Consider the following 18,287-nt stretch of genomic DNA (forward strand, 5'->3'; position numbering starts at 1 on the left):
ACCCACTTGGAACGTAACTTACCAGGGAATAGACGAAGATGGGAATTGAACAACAACACGTTCTGCCCAATTTCGAAAGTCTTGCCTCGAAGCATCTTATCATGGAATGCCGTGGTCTTCTCTTTGTAAATTCTAGCATTCTCATAAGCTTCATGCCTTATCTCATCAAGTTCACTCAATTGAAGCTTTCGATGAATTCCAACTTGGTCCACATTCAAATTGAAGGTCTTGATGGCCCAATGAGCTCTATGTTCTAATTCCACGAGAAGATGGCAAGGCTTGCCATACACAAGTCGAAAATGAGACATACCAATGGGGGTTTTGTAAGCCGTTCAATACGCCCATAATGCATCATCCAACCGTAAGCTCCAATCTTTTCTATTTGGCCCAACGGTCTTCTCCAAAATCTGTTTGATCTCACGATTCGACACCTCGGCTTAGCCATTGGTTTGGGGGTGGTAAGGTGTGGAGACCTTATGCGTCACATGGTACTTCTTGAGTAATGCCTCAATGGTACGGTTGCAAAAATGAGACCCGCCATCACTGATTAGCACCCTAGGCATCCCAAACCTAGAAAAGATATTAGTTTTCACAAAATCTGCCACAACTTTAGAATCGTTAGTTCGAGTGGCTTTCGCTTCCACCCACTTGGAAACATAATCAACGGCAAGTAATATGTAAGTGAAACCAAAAGATGAAGGAAAAGGACCCATAAAATCGATACCCCAAACATCAAAGATTTCAACAACAAAGATGGGTACCTGCGGCATTTGATCTTTTTGGCCAATATTACCTGTCCTTTGGCATCGATCACATGTTAAACAAAAGGTTCTAACATCTTTAAACAAAGTAGGCCAATAAAAACCACATTCAAGAACCTTAAAAGTTGTCCTTTGGGTGCCAAAGTGACCCCCACATGCATATGTGTGACAAAAACTTAAAATTGAGTGAAAATCTGATTCATGCACACATCTTCTTATAACCTGATCTGAACAATATTTCCACAAGTATGGGACATCCCAAACATAAAATCTAGCATCCTTTTTAAGTTTCTCACGTTGGAATTTGTTTAGGGTGCTAGGAACTTGTTTAGTCACCAAATAATTCACCAAATCTGCGTACCAAGGAGCACTTACCTGAATGGACAAGAGTTGTTCATCCGGAAATGTTTCGGAGATGGGAAGATCCTCTTCTTCACGCACCAACCTGCTTAGGTTGTCGGCAACAACATTATCACTCCCCTTCTTATCCTTGATTTCGATGTCAAACTCTTGAAGTAGAAGCATCCAACGAATGAGTCTAGGTTTAGCTTCTTTCTTGGTGAACAAGTACTTCAAGGCTGCATGGTCAGTGAAAACAATAACTTTAGTACCAATTAGATATGATCTAAATTTATCTAAAGCAAATACAACCGCCAAAAGTTCTTTTTCGGTTGTAGAATAATTCAACTGAGCATCATTCAAAGTGCGTGAAGCATAATAAATAACATGTGGCTGTTTATTTTTTCTTTGACCCAAAACAGCGCCAAGTGCATAATCCGATGCATCACACATCAATTCAAAGGGAATGGACCAATCCGGGGGAGTTATGATAGGTGCCGTGGTGAGGAGCTCCTTGAGATGCTTGAATGCCTTCTCACATGCCTCGTTGAACTTAAATGACACATCCTTTTGTAGGAGACGGCATAGGGGCTGTGCAATCTTGGAAAAATCCTTGATAAATCGTCTATAGAATCCTACATGACCAAGGAAAGAACGAACCTCTCTCACCGAAGTGGGAGAGGGTAAGTAGCGTACAAGATCTATTTTAGACTTATCAACTTCAATTCCACGTTCAGAGATAATATGACCCAAAACAATACCTTGTTTAACCATAAAATGGCATTTCTCCCAATTTAACACAAGGTTTGTTTCAACACAATGTTTCAAGATTAAAGTGAGATTATCCAAGCAATTATCAAAGGAATTACCAAACACACTAAAATCATCCATGAATATCTCAATAATCCTCTCAACATAATCAGAAAAGATGCTAACCATACACCTTTGAAACGTGGCAGGAGCATTGCACAAACCGAATGGCATGCGTCGATATGCAAACGTTCCAAAGGGACAAGTAAAAGTGGTCTTTTCTTGATCATCCGAGGCAATAACAATTTGATTATAACCGGAGTATCCATCAAGAAAGCAATAAAAGGAATGACCGGCTAACCTTTCGAGCATTTGATCTAGGAACGGCAATGGGAAGTGATCTTTCCTTGTGGTTGAGTTTAGCTTCCTATAATCAATGCACACTCGCCAACCGGTTTGAATTCGGGTGGGCACAAGCTCATTCTCCGCATTCTCCACAACCGTCACTCTAGATTTCTTGGGTACACATTGGATAGGTGAAACCCAACGGCTATCGGAGATGGGATAAATCACCCTACAATCTAGAAGTTTGATTATCTCATTTTTCACAACTTCCATCATCGGAGGGTTAAGACGGCGTTGAGCCTCTCTAGTTGGTTTGGCCCCCTCCTCAAGAAATATGTGATGCATACAAGTCGTAGGGCTTATACCTTTAATATCGGCCAATGTCCATCCTAGGGCAGATTTGAATTCCTTCAACACACGCACTAGCTTCTCCTCCTCTTGTGCCGTGAGGGATGATGAGATGATGGCAGGTAGTGTCTCGTTTTCCCCCAAAAAGATGTACTTCAAATGGCTTGGTAGGGGTTTGAGATCAAGTATGGGTGCCTGAACGATGGATGGAAGCAACTTGTTAGTCGAAATTGGAATGGAATTAAAGTTAGGAGACTTACCACCATGCTTAGGTAGTGACTCAAGGGCAGCAACCAACTCAAAAATTTCATCACTAGGAGGCACGACATGGCCTAGTCCATGTATGCCGTGGGTTACACTAGAATCTGCCCCCTTGGTTGTGAGTTCCATTCCTCGTGTAATGCCTTTTTCAAGCGCATCGTCATTCAAATCTTCAAGATATCCCTGCGCCAAATAGTCAATTATATCAATAGAGAAACATGAATGGTCCTCACTAGGGTACTTAATGGAATCAGAAAGATTAAAATTAACAACTTCCCCATCAAATTCCATGGACAACGTTCCACTATACACGTCAATCTTCGTTCGGGCCGTCTTCATGAATGGCTTTCCAAGGAGGATGGGCAATGAAGAAGCATGATCCGATTCATCCATTTCGAGCACATAAAAATATGCTGGGAAGACTAAATGATCAACCTGCACCAAAACGTCTTCCAACACTCCCTTTGGATAAGCGTTAGATCTATTGGCCAATTGTATGATTACACCATCATGTTTCAACTCACCTAAGTTCATAGATACATAAATGGAGTATGGCATAACATTTATAGAGGCTCCTAAATCTAGCATGGCAGATTTGAAACGAGTGTTACCAATGACGCACGGAATTGTAAAGCTACCCGGATCTTTGCATTTGGGGGGTAGTTTACGTTGCAAGATGGTGGAGACATTTTCACCTACCTTCACAACCTCCTTGGTTGAAATCCTCTTCCTAGTGGTGCATAGCTCCTTTAAAAACTTAGCGTATCTCGGGACTTGCTTAATGGCATCCAACAAGGGTATGTTGACTTGAACTTTCCTAAGTGTCTCAAGGATGTCCTTTTCAGCTTCTTCCTTCTTTGTTTGCACAAACCTGCTAGGAAAGGGAGCATTCGAAGGCACAACATTAGTAGAAACCGAATTTGACACATTCTTACCTTTATTGGATGAATTGGACAGATTTGGAGCCATGGGGGCTTGCGGCATAGGTGTGTCCACCTTTGCCGTGGGTGGGCATGCTTCCTCCTCCTCAAATTGAAGTTTTTCATCCTCTTTGTGACCTGTTTTTTATGAAGAACCTGCCCCAATCTCTTTTCCACTTCTCAAGAGTATGGCCTTTGCACTTTCAAAGCCTCCCTTCGGGTTTGGAATGGTAGAACTAGGAAGCCTTCCTTGGTCTCTAATCTACCTAACAACCTCGGCAATCTGCCCCATTTGTTTCTTTAGTTGGTCCACTCTTTTGTTTTGATTTTCCTGCCCATTAGTCAAAGTGGTTAGTAACTTAACAAGTGTATCATTATCCAAAGCATTACCTGAAGTATTTGGGGCAGATTATGGTTGGACTTGAGGGGGTGCGTATGGTTTGTTGTAGAAGCCCGGGGGTTGTTGCCTAAAGCCTCGTTGTGGTTGGGCTTGTTGTGGCTCTCTCCATTTGAAGTTTGGATGGTCTCTCCACCCCGGATTATACGTGTTGGAATATGGATCATGTCTTGGCTGATTTTGGCTTTGAAACCCAATGGCATTAGCACTCTCCCATCCACCATTCTCAATGAGTTGAGGACACTTTTCGGATGCATGTCCTTGGATAGAACATACGCCACACACCATGGGTCCTTGAATCTTCATTCCCTCGGCCATCTGTGAAACAAGAGAAGATTAGCTAACTGAGATTGAATATTGGAAGTGGAACTTACCTCATACACTTGTTGCCGTGGGGGTCCTCTTTGGCCTACACCCTCGTATTGTTGAGCGTTCAATGCTCGATTAGCAATCAAGATTTTTGCAACCATGGGCGTTTTGTCTACCAATGCTCCACCCGCCGAGGCATCGAGCATTTGACGTTCTAGTGGTAGGAGCCCTTCGTAGAAGTATTGCAAAAGAAATTCCTCCTTCATCTGATGCTGTGGACAAGAAGCAACAAGTGATTTAAATCGTTCATAATATGTAGGAAAAGACTCACCTTCATCTTGTTGAATTCCACTTATTTTTTTACGAAGAAGAATGATGTGAGAAGTTGAGAAAAACTTCTCCAGAAACGCCCTCTTCATACTCTCCCAAGATGTAACTGTACCGGGAGCCAACTCGTATAACCAATCCTTGGCTTTGTCCATTAAAGAGAATGGAAAAGCCTTCATCTTTAAAATACTTCCGTCAACGGTAACCGGAGTCATACTTGAGCACACCACTTCAAATTCTTTCAAATGTTTGTTCGGATCCTCCATGGACAGCCCATGGAACTTTGGAATGTGGTGGAGCAAACTTGACTTTAACTCGAACTCTTCGGTTTTACCTTGAGCAGCCATGGGATATTGGATACACAATGGTGCGGCATTATCCAAACCTGAGGCGGCAAGCTCCTTGAGCGTACGTATGTCCATGGCTATACCTTGCTCTTCTCCACCCACTTGTGCCGTGGGATCCTCCTTGTGCTGTTGTTTCCTCCTTCTTCTCAAAGTTCTCTCGAAGTCGTCATCAAAGTCCAAAATATGCTCACGAACAGGTCGGGAACTTCGAGTCATGCACTAGTACCTAAAAACAAAGAAAACAAAACAAATCAGCAACTTAAACAGAAACTTAAACAAAATACAATAATTCGAAAGAAAACAATCCAAGAGATTAGCAAAGTTGCTAATCCCCGGCAACGGCACCAAAATTTGATGTGAAAAATAAGTTAACACACAAATTAACCCTCTTGTTGACAATTATAGTATGGATAAGTAGGGATCGTTCTTAAACCGGGGATTAGGAGGGATTGCTAAAACACTCTAAACTGACTTGAAAACGTAAAAACAAAGTTTAAAACACTAAACTAGACTCAAAGAATGCAAAACTAAACTCTAAAACACTAAAACGAACCAAAAGAATCAAAACAGCAACCAAACACTCAAAACTGCCTAAAAACCACTTTCTGGGTAGTTTTGAACACAAAGCATCAAATTGGACGAATTTGGGTTTTAACTTGTACCAAAACACTTAAAAACATAAACCAACACACTTTCCAATTAATCTAGGAATTCAAAATAATTGGGGACTTGATTTGGACGAAAATAAACTTAAATGGCAGATTGTAAGAGAAACAAATTGTAATACAAAGTTATGTAGAATCAATGGATGATGGAATGGCTAAGGGGTTCTTCTCCACACATGAAATATATGCAACGTAAATCAATTTCCAGTTATCAATTCAATAAGTTATGAACCTCAACACTCCAAGTTAATTAGGTCCGCTTAAATTAACCTTCAGATTTCCCTAGGATCATTGAATTGGATGAATATGCATCGCAAACAAATTATTCCTAACAAGTTCTTTATATGAACAGCATGATAAAGACACAAGTTAGAATCATTACGTTCTTTGGAAATCATAAGCATCGACAAGGCATTCGTAACTATGAAAAGCATGATACTCTTGCCAGGAATCTACTTAACACGATCGTGACTAGCGACCTTCACTACTTACAAATATAAATTCATAACGATTAGGTGAAACAAATTTATATCCTAGCATCAAATTCAAGCATGCAATTTAAGCGTGCACTCTCAATCAACATACAAGAATAAGTTCTAAATCAAATGGTTAAGCAAATTGTATTCACGACTTATGTAACAATAACTGGAAGTAATCAACTCATTTCACATATATAATCATGGTTTTGAATACACCCTTAGCCAAAAACGAAATTAGCCAATCATACTTAAAGAAAAACAAAGATTACATGAATTAGACATTAAAATCCAAAGAAAGAAAACACCTAGAATGCTCCAACTTGGCAACAAGTGCATCCAAGATTCCTCCTTTCCCTTGCTTGCGGCAGATTAGGTTATGGACAGGTTTTGGGTAGTTTTATGGTGTAGAATGGATGGGGAATGGTATGGAAAGGTTTAGGGTGAGTGTGGAGGAGTGTTTGATGGTTGGAGGGTGGTAGAAAACTCGGCAAAGATGGTGGAATAACGTGGAGTGGCTGTTATGTTTTCTGGGCACTAGAATGGTGTTTTTGGGGTGTTTTGCTGCCTAGGGTGAGTATGGACGAATTTTCTGCATGAATGATGAATATGGGAGGTTCAACCCTTTGCCAAGGGTTGTAAACATGTATATATAGGCCCCAAAAAAACCCTAGAGAATCAGATTAGGCTGTGGGGGAAATGCACAGCAAGGAGGGTGAATTTGTGGTGTGCAATGGTCCAAGGATGAAAATGGAGCAATGATGCAAAGTATGGAGGGTAAAATGGAGTGGTATTTCAGTTAGAGAGCATGAATGATTGTGTTCATTGCATGGAAATGAAAAGGGGAGGTGAAATGTTTCAGAAATTAGTCAAAGGTGCAGCAACATGTGTTGCACATGGCATTGGATCCCAAATATGGATGATGGAGCATCAATTGGTGCATGGAATGGTTGTGAAAGTTGTGTGAAATCAGATGGGTGAAGGGAACAAGAGGTATGCAGCAATTGAGTGTGATAATTGAGTGTATTAGGGCATGAAATCAGAAATATTTTAGGGGACAAAGATGATTAAGCATGCATGGGAATCCAAAGGGAATGCAATGTGGATTGCACGACAAAGATGCTCTTGTTCTTTTGTGGCTGAATTCATGATCCTTTGTACACTAATTCTTCACACTCTTAGCCTCTTTAAGTCTTCAATTTCGTCCAAACCTTGGTTCCAAATATGTGACATGCATTCCAAGCTCCATTTTGCTCCAAAATGCTCCAAAATGCATCTTCTTGCCTACTTTGTCCTTAAAATCTGAAAACACATGAAAATGACTTTAAACATTAAAATAACTAAGGAAACACGACATAAATGCACAAGAACAAGTCAACTAAGTCGCATAAATATGCTCCTATCAGAATGTCATCGGAAGTGGTGTCTGCCTCCTCTTCAGGTGGTACCAGGTCTAACATAAAAAGCTGTTTGGTATGGCATTTGTGACCTCGAGTCTACTTTTCATCACAAAACCAACAATCTCCTTGTTCACGTTTTTTTTTCTGAATGTCCTCAGGGGTCAGACGCTTAATAGGGAAATTGAATGCCCAGGGAGGTGGGGGTAAAGGGGTAGGGTTGAGAGGTGGTCGAAATAGGGGAAGGGGTTTGGCAAAACCAGATTTTAGAGCAGCAAATTTAGCATCCAATTGAAGAGATAAGGCAATAGCATCATGCACAATATTGGCACGCAATAACTTGACATTAGACATGAGTTCACATTTAAGGCCACCAATAAAACAACTCTTAAGCGGATTAGGACCCAAATCTGAAGTGCAAGTGGCCAAACGGTGGAATTCAAGTATATAATCCTACAGTGTACCGGTTTGGCGAAGTTTAAAAAGGGCATCCGCATTGTCCTCGAAGTTACTGGGGCCGAATTCGTGGCAAAAAGCTCGAGTGAAGTCCTCCCAACGAGGAGTAGATTGTAAACAATCCATCAACCGAAACCATTACAAGGGTTACCGTCAAGATGGAATGAGATAGTGATGACCTTCTGATGATCCGGAGTGGAGTAGTAGGTGAAAAATTGATCAGCCCTGTAGATCCAAACGAGAGGGTTATCATCCGAAACAAAGCGAGGGAAATCAATACGATGTTGCTGTTGGAAATGTGCCCTAAAACCAATCATATGATGATACTTTCCGGACATTTCACATGTTAAACTAATCTAGTTTAATATCAAGGGCAAAGATTATTGTTTGAGCCATCTCATATAAATGTTATACGCCTAAACGATAAGTCCAAGGAATATGTGATTGGGAGAATGCGATCTAAAGAAGTTAGATTCATGAGACCATTCTTTCGTAGACACATCATAAACGTTCCTGATCATAGGATTGCCAATTGGGCATTGACAGTCCGTTAAGATCAGTACGTGCTATGTCTTCTCTCAGGGAGAGTGAATAGCCTCGAGTCATTGGTGTGTGTGACATCAAGACAAGCATGTAGGTGCTCAATAATGAATGAGTCCACTGAACACGATCAACGAGGAGTTCTCATTCTCATGTCACATGAGAACTCATGGTTGGGATAATGCAAAGTAGTCCTTTGACCTGAGGCATCATAGTTGTCTTATGGTTAAGTCCTTGATCTTTGATTATGTCAAAGTCACTCCATCAGGCGGGTGTCCACGGCATCGTCGGGGTTAAGCCACTTAGTCATGGAGGCAAGTGAATGCGCAACAAGGGATCTTTAACCTTCAAACCGTTTGGGGGAGAATACTCTATGATATGATTATGAATCTCTGGCCAGAGTATGAATGAGATTTAGGAAGTCGTTCCAAATCACATTCAAGGTAATCATATAAGCACACGAATCACATTGGATAGTAGACATGAATAAACTATCAAACCAAACAATGTGGTCAAGAGTATTGTATTAGAGAAATACCATATTGCATTTGTAATCCTAAACTGAATAGGTTCTCCACCTCTTCTGATTAGCTTGGGTAACCATGATATGCTGCTAGGTGTCACTCATGGTTTGTGGAAGCCCTAAACGTGTATAATTACTAAAGGGAGAATTGAAAGTAAGTTTCAATTCACAATCAATTTGAAAGAGTTTTAATCGCCCACTGCCTCGCTAAAAGGAACCTAATGGATCGTACACCGTGTAAGGCATAGATTGAAGAAACAATGGAGATGAGTAAGAATAATTAAATGGTTTAATTATTTATGGCAAGGATTAATTAATATGTTAATTAATCAAATGAATCAAGTTCGTTAAAAGACCACGGGTTAGTTTTGGGCCTCAAGGCCCAATGGGCTTCGAACATCAAGTCAATTGACTTAAGTTGTATGACAACTTAATGACAAATAATTCACAAAGGCCTTAAAAGCCCAATGAAACCTTATGGCCGGCCATTTTGTTAAAGGAGTGGGTTTTGGACTTAATTACAAGTTTGCCACTCCAATGAATAAAGGTATAAATATGACTTTATAGCCAAAATTCATTAAGGGTTTTCTTTTGGGGAAAGGATGAGAACATAAGCTCTCCTTTCTCTCTAAAGTGGCCGGCCTCCTTGGAGGGTTTAGCTAGCAATCCTACTACTCCAAGGTCACTCATTTCTTCTCCAATCTAACCTTGGTGAAGCGACTTAGAGGTTCTCAATTTTGGGAACTTGGAGAACCATTTCATCCATCCAAATCCATGGATCTAAGATGCAAGGAATGAAGGCCCTCTCTTTGGGTGATTAGCCTTTGCTTATGCAAAGAGTAATCTACAAAGGTATAATTTCTCAACTAACAAATGTTGTTTTAAGTTGAATCAAGGTTCACCAATCTACTAGGCTTTGAATTTCATGGTTAATGTTTTGTTTTTGAGTGCATGCAAGCATGATTCCGCCTTTTAATTGTTTATTGCATGCTATAGATGTTGCTCAAATGAACATGTTTTTCACAATATTTCCTTCAGTTGCCAAGGGGTGTGGGGCGAGCCACCCACGTCGATGAAGGCACGGCGAGGAGTGCGAGGGGATCTAGGTCTCGCGAGTCAGGAGACTCGATGTGAATTGGAGGAATGACGTTAGTCGCACCGGAAGAAAAGTCGATACCACCACGGTGACAAGTGAATTCACGACGAGATTGCTTGAGATAGGCGGCGAAGCGGGCGTCCATGGAATCTGCGAGGGCCGCGACTGAAGTGGTGAGATTCGACACCAAGGTTTCCAAATCAGCAACGCGAGAATCCATAACGTTGAGATGAGTGTTGTGGTTGTGGCGGGGCATACAATGAGGGATAGCACCAGGATCGAATAAGGGTGATACCAATGATAACAACCAACCTAAATCCGGTAGCTCAACCTTAACAAGTTGCAATAATGGAGGAAAGGCGAAAGGAAGAAGAAGAGCACGGAGAACGTGCTTGGATATTGTTTATATATTTTCTTTCAATTTTTCGTTACAAAAGCAAGGGAGTCATTGCTCCATTTAAAGAGTTTGGCCCAAAGTGCCAGCTCAGCCTATGAAGACTCGAAATTTTTTTCCAAGTATTTAATTATTTATATTATAACACTTGGTTTATTTAGTTGTATTTTTTATACATCACAAATATCTCATATTTTTCTTTTAGCAAATTAGCACCCAAGAGTTTGGCTTTTACGATGGAAATTAGATGGTGCTTAATTCAAAGAATTTTTAAGTATAACCATAATTATTTATATTATAGACATTTTAATATAAATTAATTAATATTAATTTTTTAATCAATTAATTACAGAATATTTGGTCGAATTCTTCTATATGCTTTTGTAGAGTATGTTTTTGCATAGTTTTTCTATTTATCAGTGGCATTCTTCCTTGTTGAAGTCTCTTACGCGATGGGCTCACAATTTTATATGGTCAGATGAGGTGACCTCAAAGAAGATTGTCATGGTTTCTTGTTCACAAATTTGTGCACTAAAAATGAGGGTGGTTTGGGATTACGTGATCTTTGCTCTCCAAATACTATTGTTCTCTTAAAACTTGGATGCGTTATTATTACTTTTGATTCTCCATGGACTGTTTATTTTCGAGAGCGACTCCAGCTACATGGTCGTTTATACTCTTCTTGTTACAAACGATCTTTTATATGGCCTGGTGTTAAATCCATTCTTCATATCTTATTTCATTATGGTCGTTGGGTGGTTGGAAATGGCTATAGTACTTCTCTTTGGGTTGACAAGTGGTTGGATATGCCTATTATGGAGGTTATTGGTGCTACTGAACTTGCTCATTCTCTATCTCGCACTAAGGTCTCAAACATTATTCACATGGGAAAATGGATTATTTCTTCTATTATTTCTTCTACTTTTCTAGATTTGACTAAAGAGATTTTAGAGACACCTCTTCTAATTGATGAGGACAATGACGTGTCATTTTGGGAAACTTCTACATCTAGAGTCTTTTCATTTTATGATGGCTATGAAATTGTTTGTCATCGGTTTCCTGTTAAAATTTAGGCTTCCATTATTTGACGTCATTTCATTCCACCTCACTAATCTATTTTAGTTTGGAAGATTCTTTTCAAAAAACTCTCAACGGAGGATCAACTTCAACGACGAGGCATTCCTCTGGTTCCAATATGCCAACTATGTTACAATAACTCTAAATTTATGAGCCCTTATTCTTTTAGTTGTGAATTTACACAACATGCTTGGTGTTGGCTTGCCACTCAATTTGGCACTATTTTTCAGCTTACTGATTCCTTCTCGGATTTATAGCTTGCTTTTGTGTCAAGCAATTTTCTCCACAACTTTGCAATGTCTTACTAACATCAGGGTTTTTCTTACTAATGACTATTTGGAAGATGCGTAATAAAATGAAGTTTAAAAGTAAGCCTCCTTCTTTTTCATGCCTTTGTCGTTCCACCTTGGCATGGATTAGGCAGGTGTGAGTTTTCACTCATGGTCATGTCTATGTTTCTGGATAAGCAACTTTTAATGTCTTTTGCATCCCCTCCATTTTCCCAGGTCAAGTGAATACAAATGGCCTTACTAAGGTAAACCAGGTCCTACAGCTTGTGGTGGGGTTTTCCAAGATTCTACAGATTATTTTCTTGGTGGTTTCTCACTGGGCTTGGGGCATCATACTTCTTTCTATGTGGAGCTTCATGTTGTCATTTTTGCTATGGAATTGGCTCACGAACAGGGTTGACAAAATTTATGGCTTGAAAGTGACTCTTCTAGTGTGGTATCTTACTTTGCTTCTGGTTTTTTTTTTTTTTTTGTCCTCCTTGGCCGCTCTAGACTCATTGGAAGAACTGTATTTCTCGATTATAGCACATTTATTTCATTGCTCTTATACATTTCGAGAAGGGAATGCAGTTGCTGATAAATTGGCCAATTTATGGCTTCTCTCATCTTCATTTGTTTGGCATACTACTCCTCCTATAAAGATTCTTCCTTCTCTAAAATCAAATTTCTTGGGTATGCTGATCTACATGTGTCCCCCCTTCTTGATGTGTGGTTTCTTTTTAACTTTTTTTTGTTGGATTTTCCTTTTTTATTTTGCAGCTTATCTTGCAGGTTATTACCTTTTAGGTTTTATTTTGGAGAGGTTTGGTCCATGTCCACTTTCTCTTTTTCTTGTATTTTGGGTTAAGGTCTAGTCCCCCATTTTTTTTCTTGTATTTTTTTTTAAGGAGGGTAAGGTGTATGCCCCCCTCTGTTCTTGTATTTTATTTTATTTTTTAGTTTTTTTTTTAATTTTAGTACTCATGACAACAAAATAAGAAGGGTGTATTTAATTGAGTTTTTGAGGGAATTTAAAGAATTTATAAATTCATAGGTTGTGATGGAGTTTAATTGATTTGTAGAGATTCCATATAAAATTTTGATTCAATTTCATCGAAATCTAAAAAGAGAGGTGAGATTTATTAATGCTTAAAATACATTACGAAATCCCTCAAATTCTCTCAAATTCCTTAACTTTTTAAAATTCTTTAAAATAAATTCATAATTAAATACACCTTATAAACTTCTTTAAAATTTTAATTAAATGTAGTTGGATTTCAAATGATTTTATCAAATCATCTTAAAATCTTAATTGAATACTGGTTGTGTGAAATCCCGTCCCTGAATTTCACTATTATAAACTACGTATGTGTATTAAGGAGTTATTATATTAATTTTAGGATTTGTATTAATTGTAGAGTGTTGAGATTGTGTATTCAAAAGATATCATGGTGAAAAAGCTATAATTAAAAAGTTGCCCTTAATTAATTAAGGAGAAGAAAACAAAAAAAAGAAAAAAAGAAGGGGAAGAGAACTCTAGAAGCTGCGGGATGGCAGCAGGGGAGAGGGAGAAAAGAAAGATGCGGGAAAGAGATCGAGGAGGGGAGAAGGGGAAGAACCCTCGATTCCGTCGACTCTGATTTCAGCGTTTCAAGGAGAACATCTTCCACGGGAGGCTCAGCCGATGGGATGGGCGATGAGGTTGCGAGTGGCTTGGTAACTTGCGCAAGCTTTAGAGTATTGCAGCAGTAAAGGGCAGGCATTGTACCATGATCTGAATGCTTACAGAGTCCTCTTTGGTAAGGTTGCGAATCCCAGACTCTCGGATTCCTACTGTATCAAATCAAATCCCCAAATCCAAACTCAATTCGATAATTTTGTGAATTTTTATTTGTTTTAGATTGGTTTGTTTCCTCTAAAATACCCACATCTCAAATTGTGATTTTATGTGATTTTTGATGGGTTTGGAAGTTGATTTTTTTAACAAGAGTATGAATGGTAGTATGCTACTATAGTTTTCGTAGGGAATAATGTTCTAATGAAAATTCATGTGGTGGTATGGTATTATGGATCTTGAGATGCATTTTGTTATGAAAAATAGTATGTGAATTTAATGCCCATGTTATTGGGTAAAGGTTACATCTTGCGTCTAGTTGGACTTTAAAAACATAGCTCCCATTTCTTACTTCCAAAAAATAAAAAAACTGATACGCAACTCAGACGAAAGCCATACCCAACTGCTGGAAGTTCAGTAGCATTTATTGCTTCAGTAATGTATGCAAACTTGAAGCTCAATCATTCGTATTCTTAAAATCTTGCACAGTTTTAACAGAGGAACTGTTGTATGTATTATGATCAGTTCCTTCCCTGCAGCTGGCTGTCCTACCTGATATTGAAGAATTCGCATACAAAAACGTGAATACATCTACCAATTCAAGTAAGTATATTTTTGACAACACTGATTATATGTTTTGGGCTTCCTGGTGAAATGAGCTCTTGCTGGCTGATGTCAAATTGAAGAAAGTTATGAACTATGAAGTACATTCTGTTCCAGTGGATACATTATTAGAGAAATTGGTTGCAATTTGAATTTGCACCGTTGCTATAAAATTTTATTGCTTTGCCAGCACTCCTCATGCTTTTATCATTTTAAAATGATACATTGAGTGTTGTGCTTATCGCAGGGTGCTACTTTCTTTCTTGACCATTTCATTGCTTCTTTTGTTTGGGCTAAGACAAGACTTAATTGATTGTGCTTGATATATAATATGTTCAGGAATTAATTCTTAGCCTTAGGAAGTGTATGTATGATTAGAATGGTGATATCGTATGCCCAGAAGGCTATGAATGAATGTATCATGTATTCTTTGTAAATTTGTTCGGATCTTATCTTCTGAAACTTTGTTTAGATGTTGCATCTTAATCAAAATAAAGTAAGACTCCATCAAAATCATACCTAATCTCTACTTCTCTTCCATCAATATTAATTTAAAATCAATGATTTTTTTGTTACTGAGGAACGACATAAAGTATAGGCGTCATGAATTAAAGCCCAAGGACAATATATGTTTTACAATCTAACCACAAGATGTGTTTCCATAATTCTCCCTTTTCTCTATCCTGTGTGTGGACCATTTGATATAAACATTTAAAAGGCATTGGCCAACCTTCAAAATACTGTCTCTAATCCCTGATTAACAGAATATGAAAGGTTTCAAGAAATTTCATGCATGGTTGGATTGGATACTTGAGAAGCTTAAATACAATAAACTGGAAAAAAAGGATTTGAGGAGAGAAAAAGAGGCATACAGAAGTTATTTAATCATTTTCCTACACCTACCCGTGGACAATTTTGATTTTCTAATTTTTTTTCTTCACCTTCGTCATTTGTCAAATCTTACATCTAGTTTAAACTGATTAAGATCCACTGTCTAGATTAATGGGTTTGTACTTAGTGAAGCTTCCTAAGAATTGAATAAATAATTCATAGGAACATTGGTGTATCTCAAGGTTCTATTATGAAATCGCTTCTGGAAGTGGAAGCTAACAAAAGTGTAGTGTGTTGCAGGTGAATGTCATGCTTAAGGAATTGCCAGAGGAGATATTTGGGCCCCAAATCGGTATTAGAGAATACTCATTCTTTGATAATCCATTGATGCCAAAACAGGTAAATGAGTCTGAAATTTTTAAGTCAAAAGCATCAGTTTTATTGATTCTGTCACTAAGCGGAAAACTTCATTTTTAGGTGAAAGAATCATGGCTTGATGTCCAGCTTTGTCAAGAAAGAACCCGAGGCTGTGTTGCTTTAAACACTACCAGCCCTTTAGGAGCACTCAGATTTCCAAGGAGAAGCAACGAAGAAATGGTAATCTGAATTAATATGTGTGTGCACGTTTGTGCGTGTGTGAGTGCATTTTATTTCTTTCTTGAAAGAGTATACATTAATATATGTGTATTTTATACCCTATTAATAAGTAGTGTCTTCTGAATCCTGATGTTCTAACTCTGAGTAACTTACACGAAATTGGATTTCACTTGTATATGCAGTTCAAGACGGTATTCTCCTCATTCAAGGATGTAAAAATAATTCAGTTTTCTTCTATGCAAGATGCATTCGCAGGTTTCACCGACAAGGCAAGCCTTTTCATCGTCTTTGGTTTTTCTTTTTTACTTTGGTTTTGTATTAATCCCTGAACATGCACTACATGCTTAGTTATCATGTGCTGATGTGATGCTTTGTGAAATTTATGGCCAGGCAACGGTGCTGTGTGGCCGAACACACTCCTGGTCACATATACTATGACATGTACTGGGATGAGAAACCAGGTTGGATACCTATCCCTCCTCGAACCCCTGAGGATGATCACCCACCACCGTGAAACCTAGCTACCCGTCAAAAGAAATACAAATCCGAGGAGCATTGGGGAAACGAAGAGGATTGCCGCATCCATGTTTGTACACGGAGCAGAGGCTCTTCCTTTTATCCATCCATATTAAGAATCTGTGTATCAATCAAATTGAAGAAATATTTTTCAAGTGCATCACTCATAATCTTCATATATAGCTCCAATAAAAGAAATGGAAAACTTTTTATTAATCTGCACCGTCTATTATTATTTTTTAAATGAAAATGGAAAAGGATTGGTGAGATTAACTCTTCGTCAATAATTGTGGGCGAGGGTTATTTAGTACTACAGTCTAGTAGTATTTCTCTTCAGTTGGAAGTGAGAGGTCGTATGTTCGATTCTCGTCAAAGACGTATTTGAAGCATAATATTGCTATCCCATCGTAAGATTTAGCCCACTTTCCTACTTCTTTGATGTAGATAATATTGTTTGTTAAAAAAATTAAATAATAATTGTATGCGAGGCATCAACCCTCTTCTGAAAGGGAAAGGACCATTGGACCCAGGGTAGGCGAGATTGGGTGTCTCTGGGGCTTTAGTGGCCGGAGCCTGTCGGGGTGGGAAATCTAGAACTTCCTTTGAGGGTTTTCCATAAAATCCAACCCAAATTTGTCGGGTTTAGACCTAAATTATGAGGGAGATCGAATGGCAACGACATGAGGGTCATTTGGCACCTTTGCCGTTGTCAAAGATGGCTGGAAACTCAAAATGTGGTCGGGTAGGGGCGCAGGTCGAGGGAAGACCCGGTTTGCAAAACTTTGTATGTATGTACTCACCTGATACCAGTGTGAGATCCAAATGCTGCAGATTTCATGGGTGACACGAGGGTCGGACAGGGCATCAACCTATTGGTGGAGGAATCGCTCTTGCCTGCAATGAACATTTAGATCATAAGCAAGCATGACGTTTGAATACATTTATTTCCACGTAGAGACATCATAGGGTTGCTAGGTACCTATCGGGTGCCCAAGATCTGTATCTCTCTCCAGGTTGCTTGAAGTTGTTCTCCTTCTTAATGATGCACTGCATAACCAACGAACTGATGCTCATCAATCTATGTTAGCACATGAGTCGAAGTTGCCTAATGCGACCTGTACGACAGTATTGGGTGTAAATGCGACATGTACGACAGTACTGGGTGTAATCAGAATATACACTCTAGTGCTACAATCACGTGAAGACTGTCCCTATTCGCGATCACCTACGAGTCAGAGTTGCCTAATGCAACCTGTACGACAGGACTGACACCTACTTGGATCCAAGGCGAGCGTGCGGTGCAGAAGTGAACATACACGTGAAAGATTGGCCCTGGCCCTGGGCGAGCAATAACACCGTGGTGCAGCAATGATGAGCTGACTACATAAATATAAGCATGGCACAGTGATTCGATGGTTCTAATTAACATACTAACATTCATAGCCGTAGATATAATTATGGCATCAAAGATTATAAGTATACCTGTGCATCCCATAGGATGTAGCATATTTCATAAATTCCGTCATTTTGCTAATTCTTATAAACTTTAGTCTAATCCAGGCGTACTTAAGAAATTCTTTTTCAAATGCATAAATGGAAACCATCAATCATATATATATACACACTATAAAAAGGAAAAGACCCACTCACCTGAAGTCCACGCTACAACTCCCTAGCACGAATATCGAGGTGTCACGAACGATCGTCACCTAGAACAATTATCAAATCACGTCTCATAATTCTTATTGATAGAACACGTAACTTACATACAACACATCCCTAATGACATTCTAGAATGATTTGTAACCCATTAACCAAAAGTCAACCGTCGTCAAACGTTGACGGTAGGGTCCACAACTCTACGTAACTCGATCCGAAAGATCCGCACCTCGGATTTTCGATCTGTAAC

General features: G+C 39.1%; 1 protein-coding gene across 6 annotated transcripts; it reads left to right on the forward strand.

The window, feature by feature from the left end:
- Positions 1 to 13,473: 13,473 nt before the first annotated feature.
- On the forward strand, positions 13,474 to 16,594 carry LOC114822157 (arabinosyltransferase XEG113-like). Of its 6 annotated transcripts, none has more exons than XM_070815733.1 (6): positions 13,474 to 13,796; positions 14,371 to 14,434; positions 15,566 to 15,664; positions 15,743 to 15,862; positions 16,045 to 16,153; positions 16,253 to 16,594. In XM_070815733.1, the coding sequence occupies exons 3-6, from the start codon at positions 15,575 to 15,577 to the stop codon at positions 16,381 to 16,383; spliced, it is 450 nt and encodes a 149-aa protein (XP_070671834.1). In that variant the 5' UTR covers positions 13,474 to 13,796; positions 14,371 to 14,434; positions 15,566 to 15,574; the 3' UTR covers positions 16,384 to 16,594. The 6 variants fall into 6 exon arrangements, 3 of the variants coding, with proteins under 3 accessions (XP_070671834.1, XP_070671836.1, XP_070671835.1); XR_011577388.1 differs by having other exon boundaries at positions 13,497 to 13,796; positions 15,556 to 15,664; positions 16,045 to 16,131; XR_003770300.2 differs by having other exon boundaries at positions 13,497 to 13,796; positions 16,045 to 16,131.
- The last annotated feature ends 1,693 nt before the right edge of the window (positions 16,595 to 18,287 follow it).

Source organism: Malus domestica, chromosome 16 (genome assembly GCF_042453785.1).
Source record: "Malus domestica chromosome 16, GDT2T_hap1".
Lineage (NCBI taxonomy): Eukaryota > Viridiplantae > Streptophyta > Magnoliopsida > Rosales > Rosaceae > Malus > Malus domestica.

Bases quoted from the DNA above. Each gene is read 5' to 3' on its own strand.
- LOC114822157 (XM_070815733.1), top strand. From the start codon at position 15,575: ATGCTTAAGGAATTGCCAGAGGAGATATTTGGGCCCCAAATCGGTATT. The intron at 15,665-15,742 runs GTAAATGAGTCT...CTTCATTTTTAG, and splicing joins ATCCATTGATGCCAAAACAG to GTGAAAGAATCATGGCTTGA. The intron at 15,863-16,044 runs GTAATCTGAATT...TTGTATATGCAG, and splicing joins GGAGAAGCAACGAAGAAATG to TTCAAGACGGTATTCTCCTC.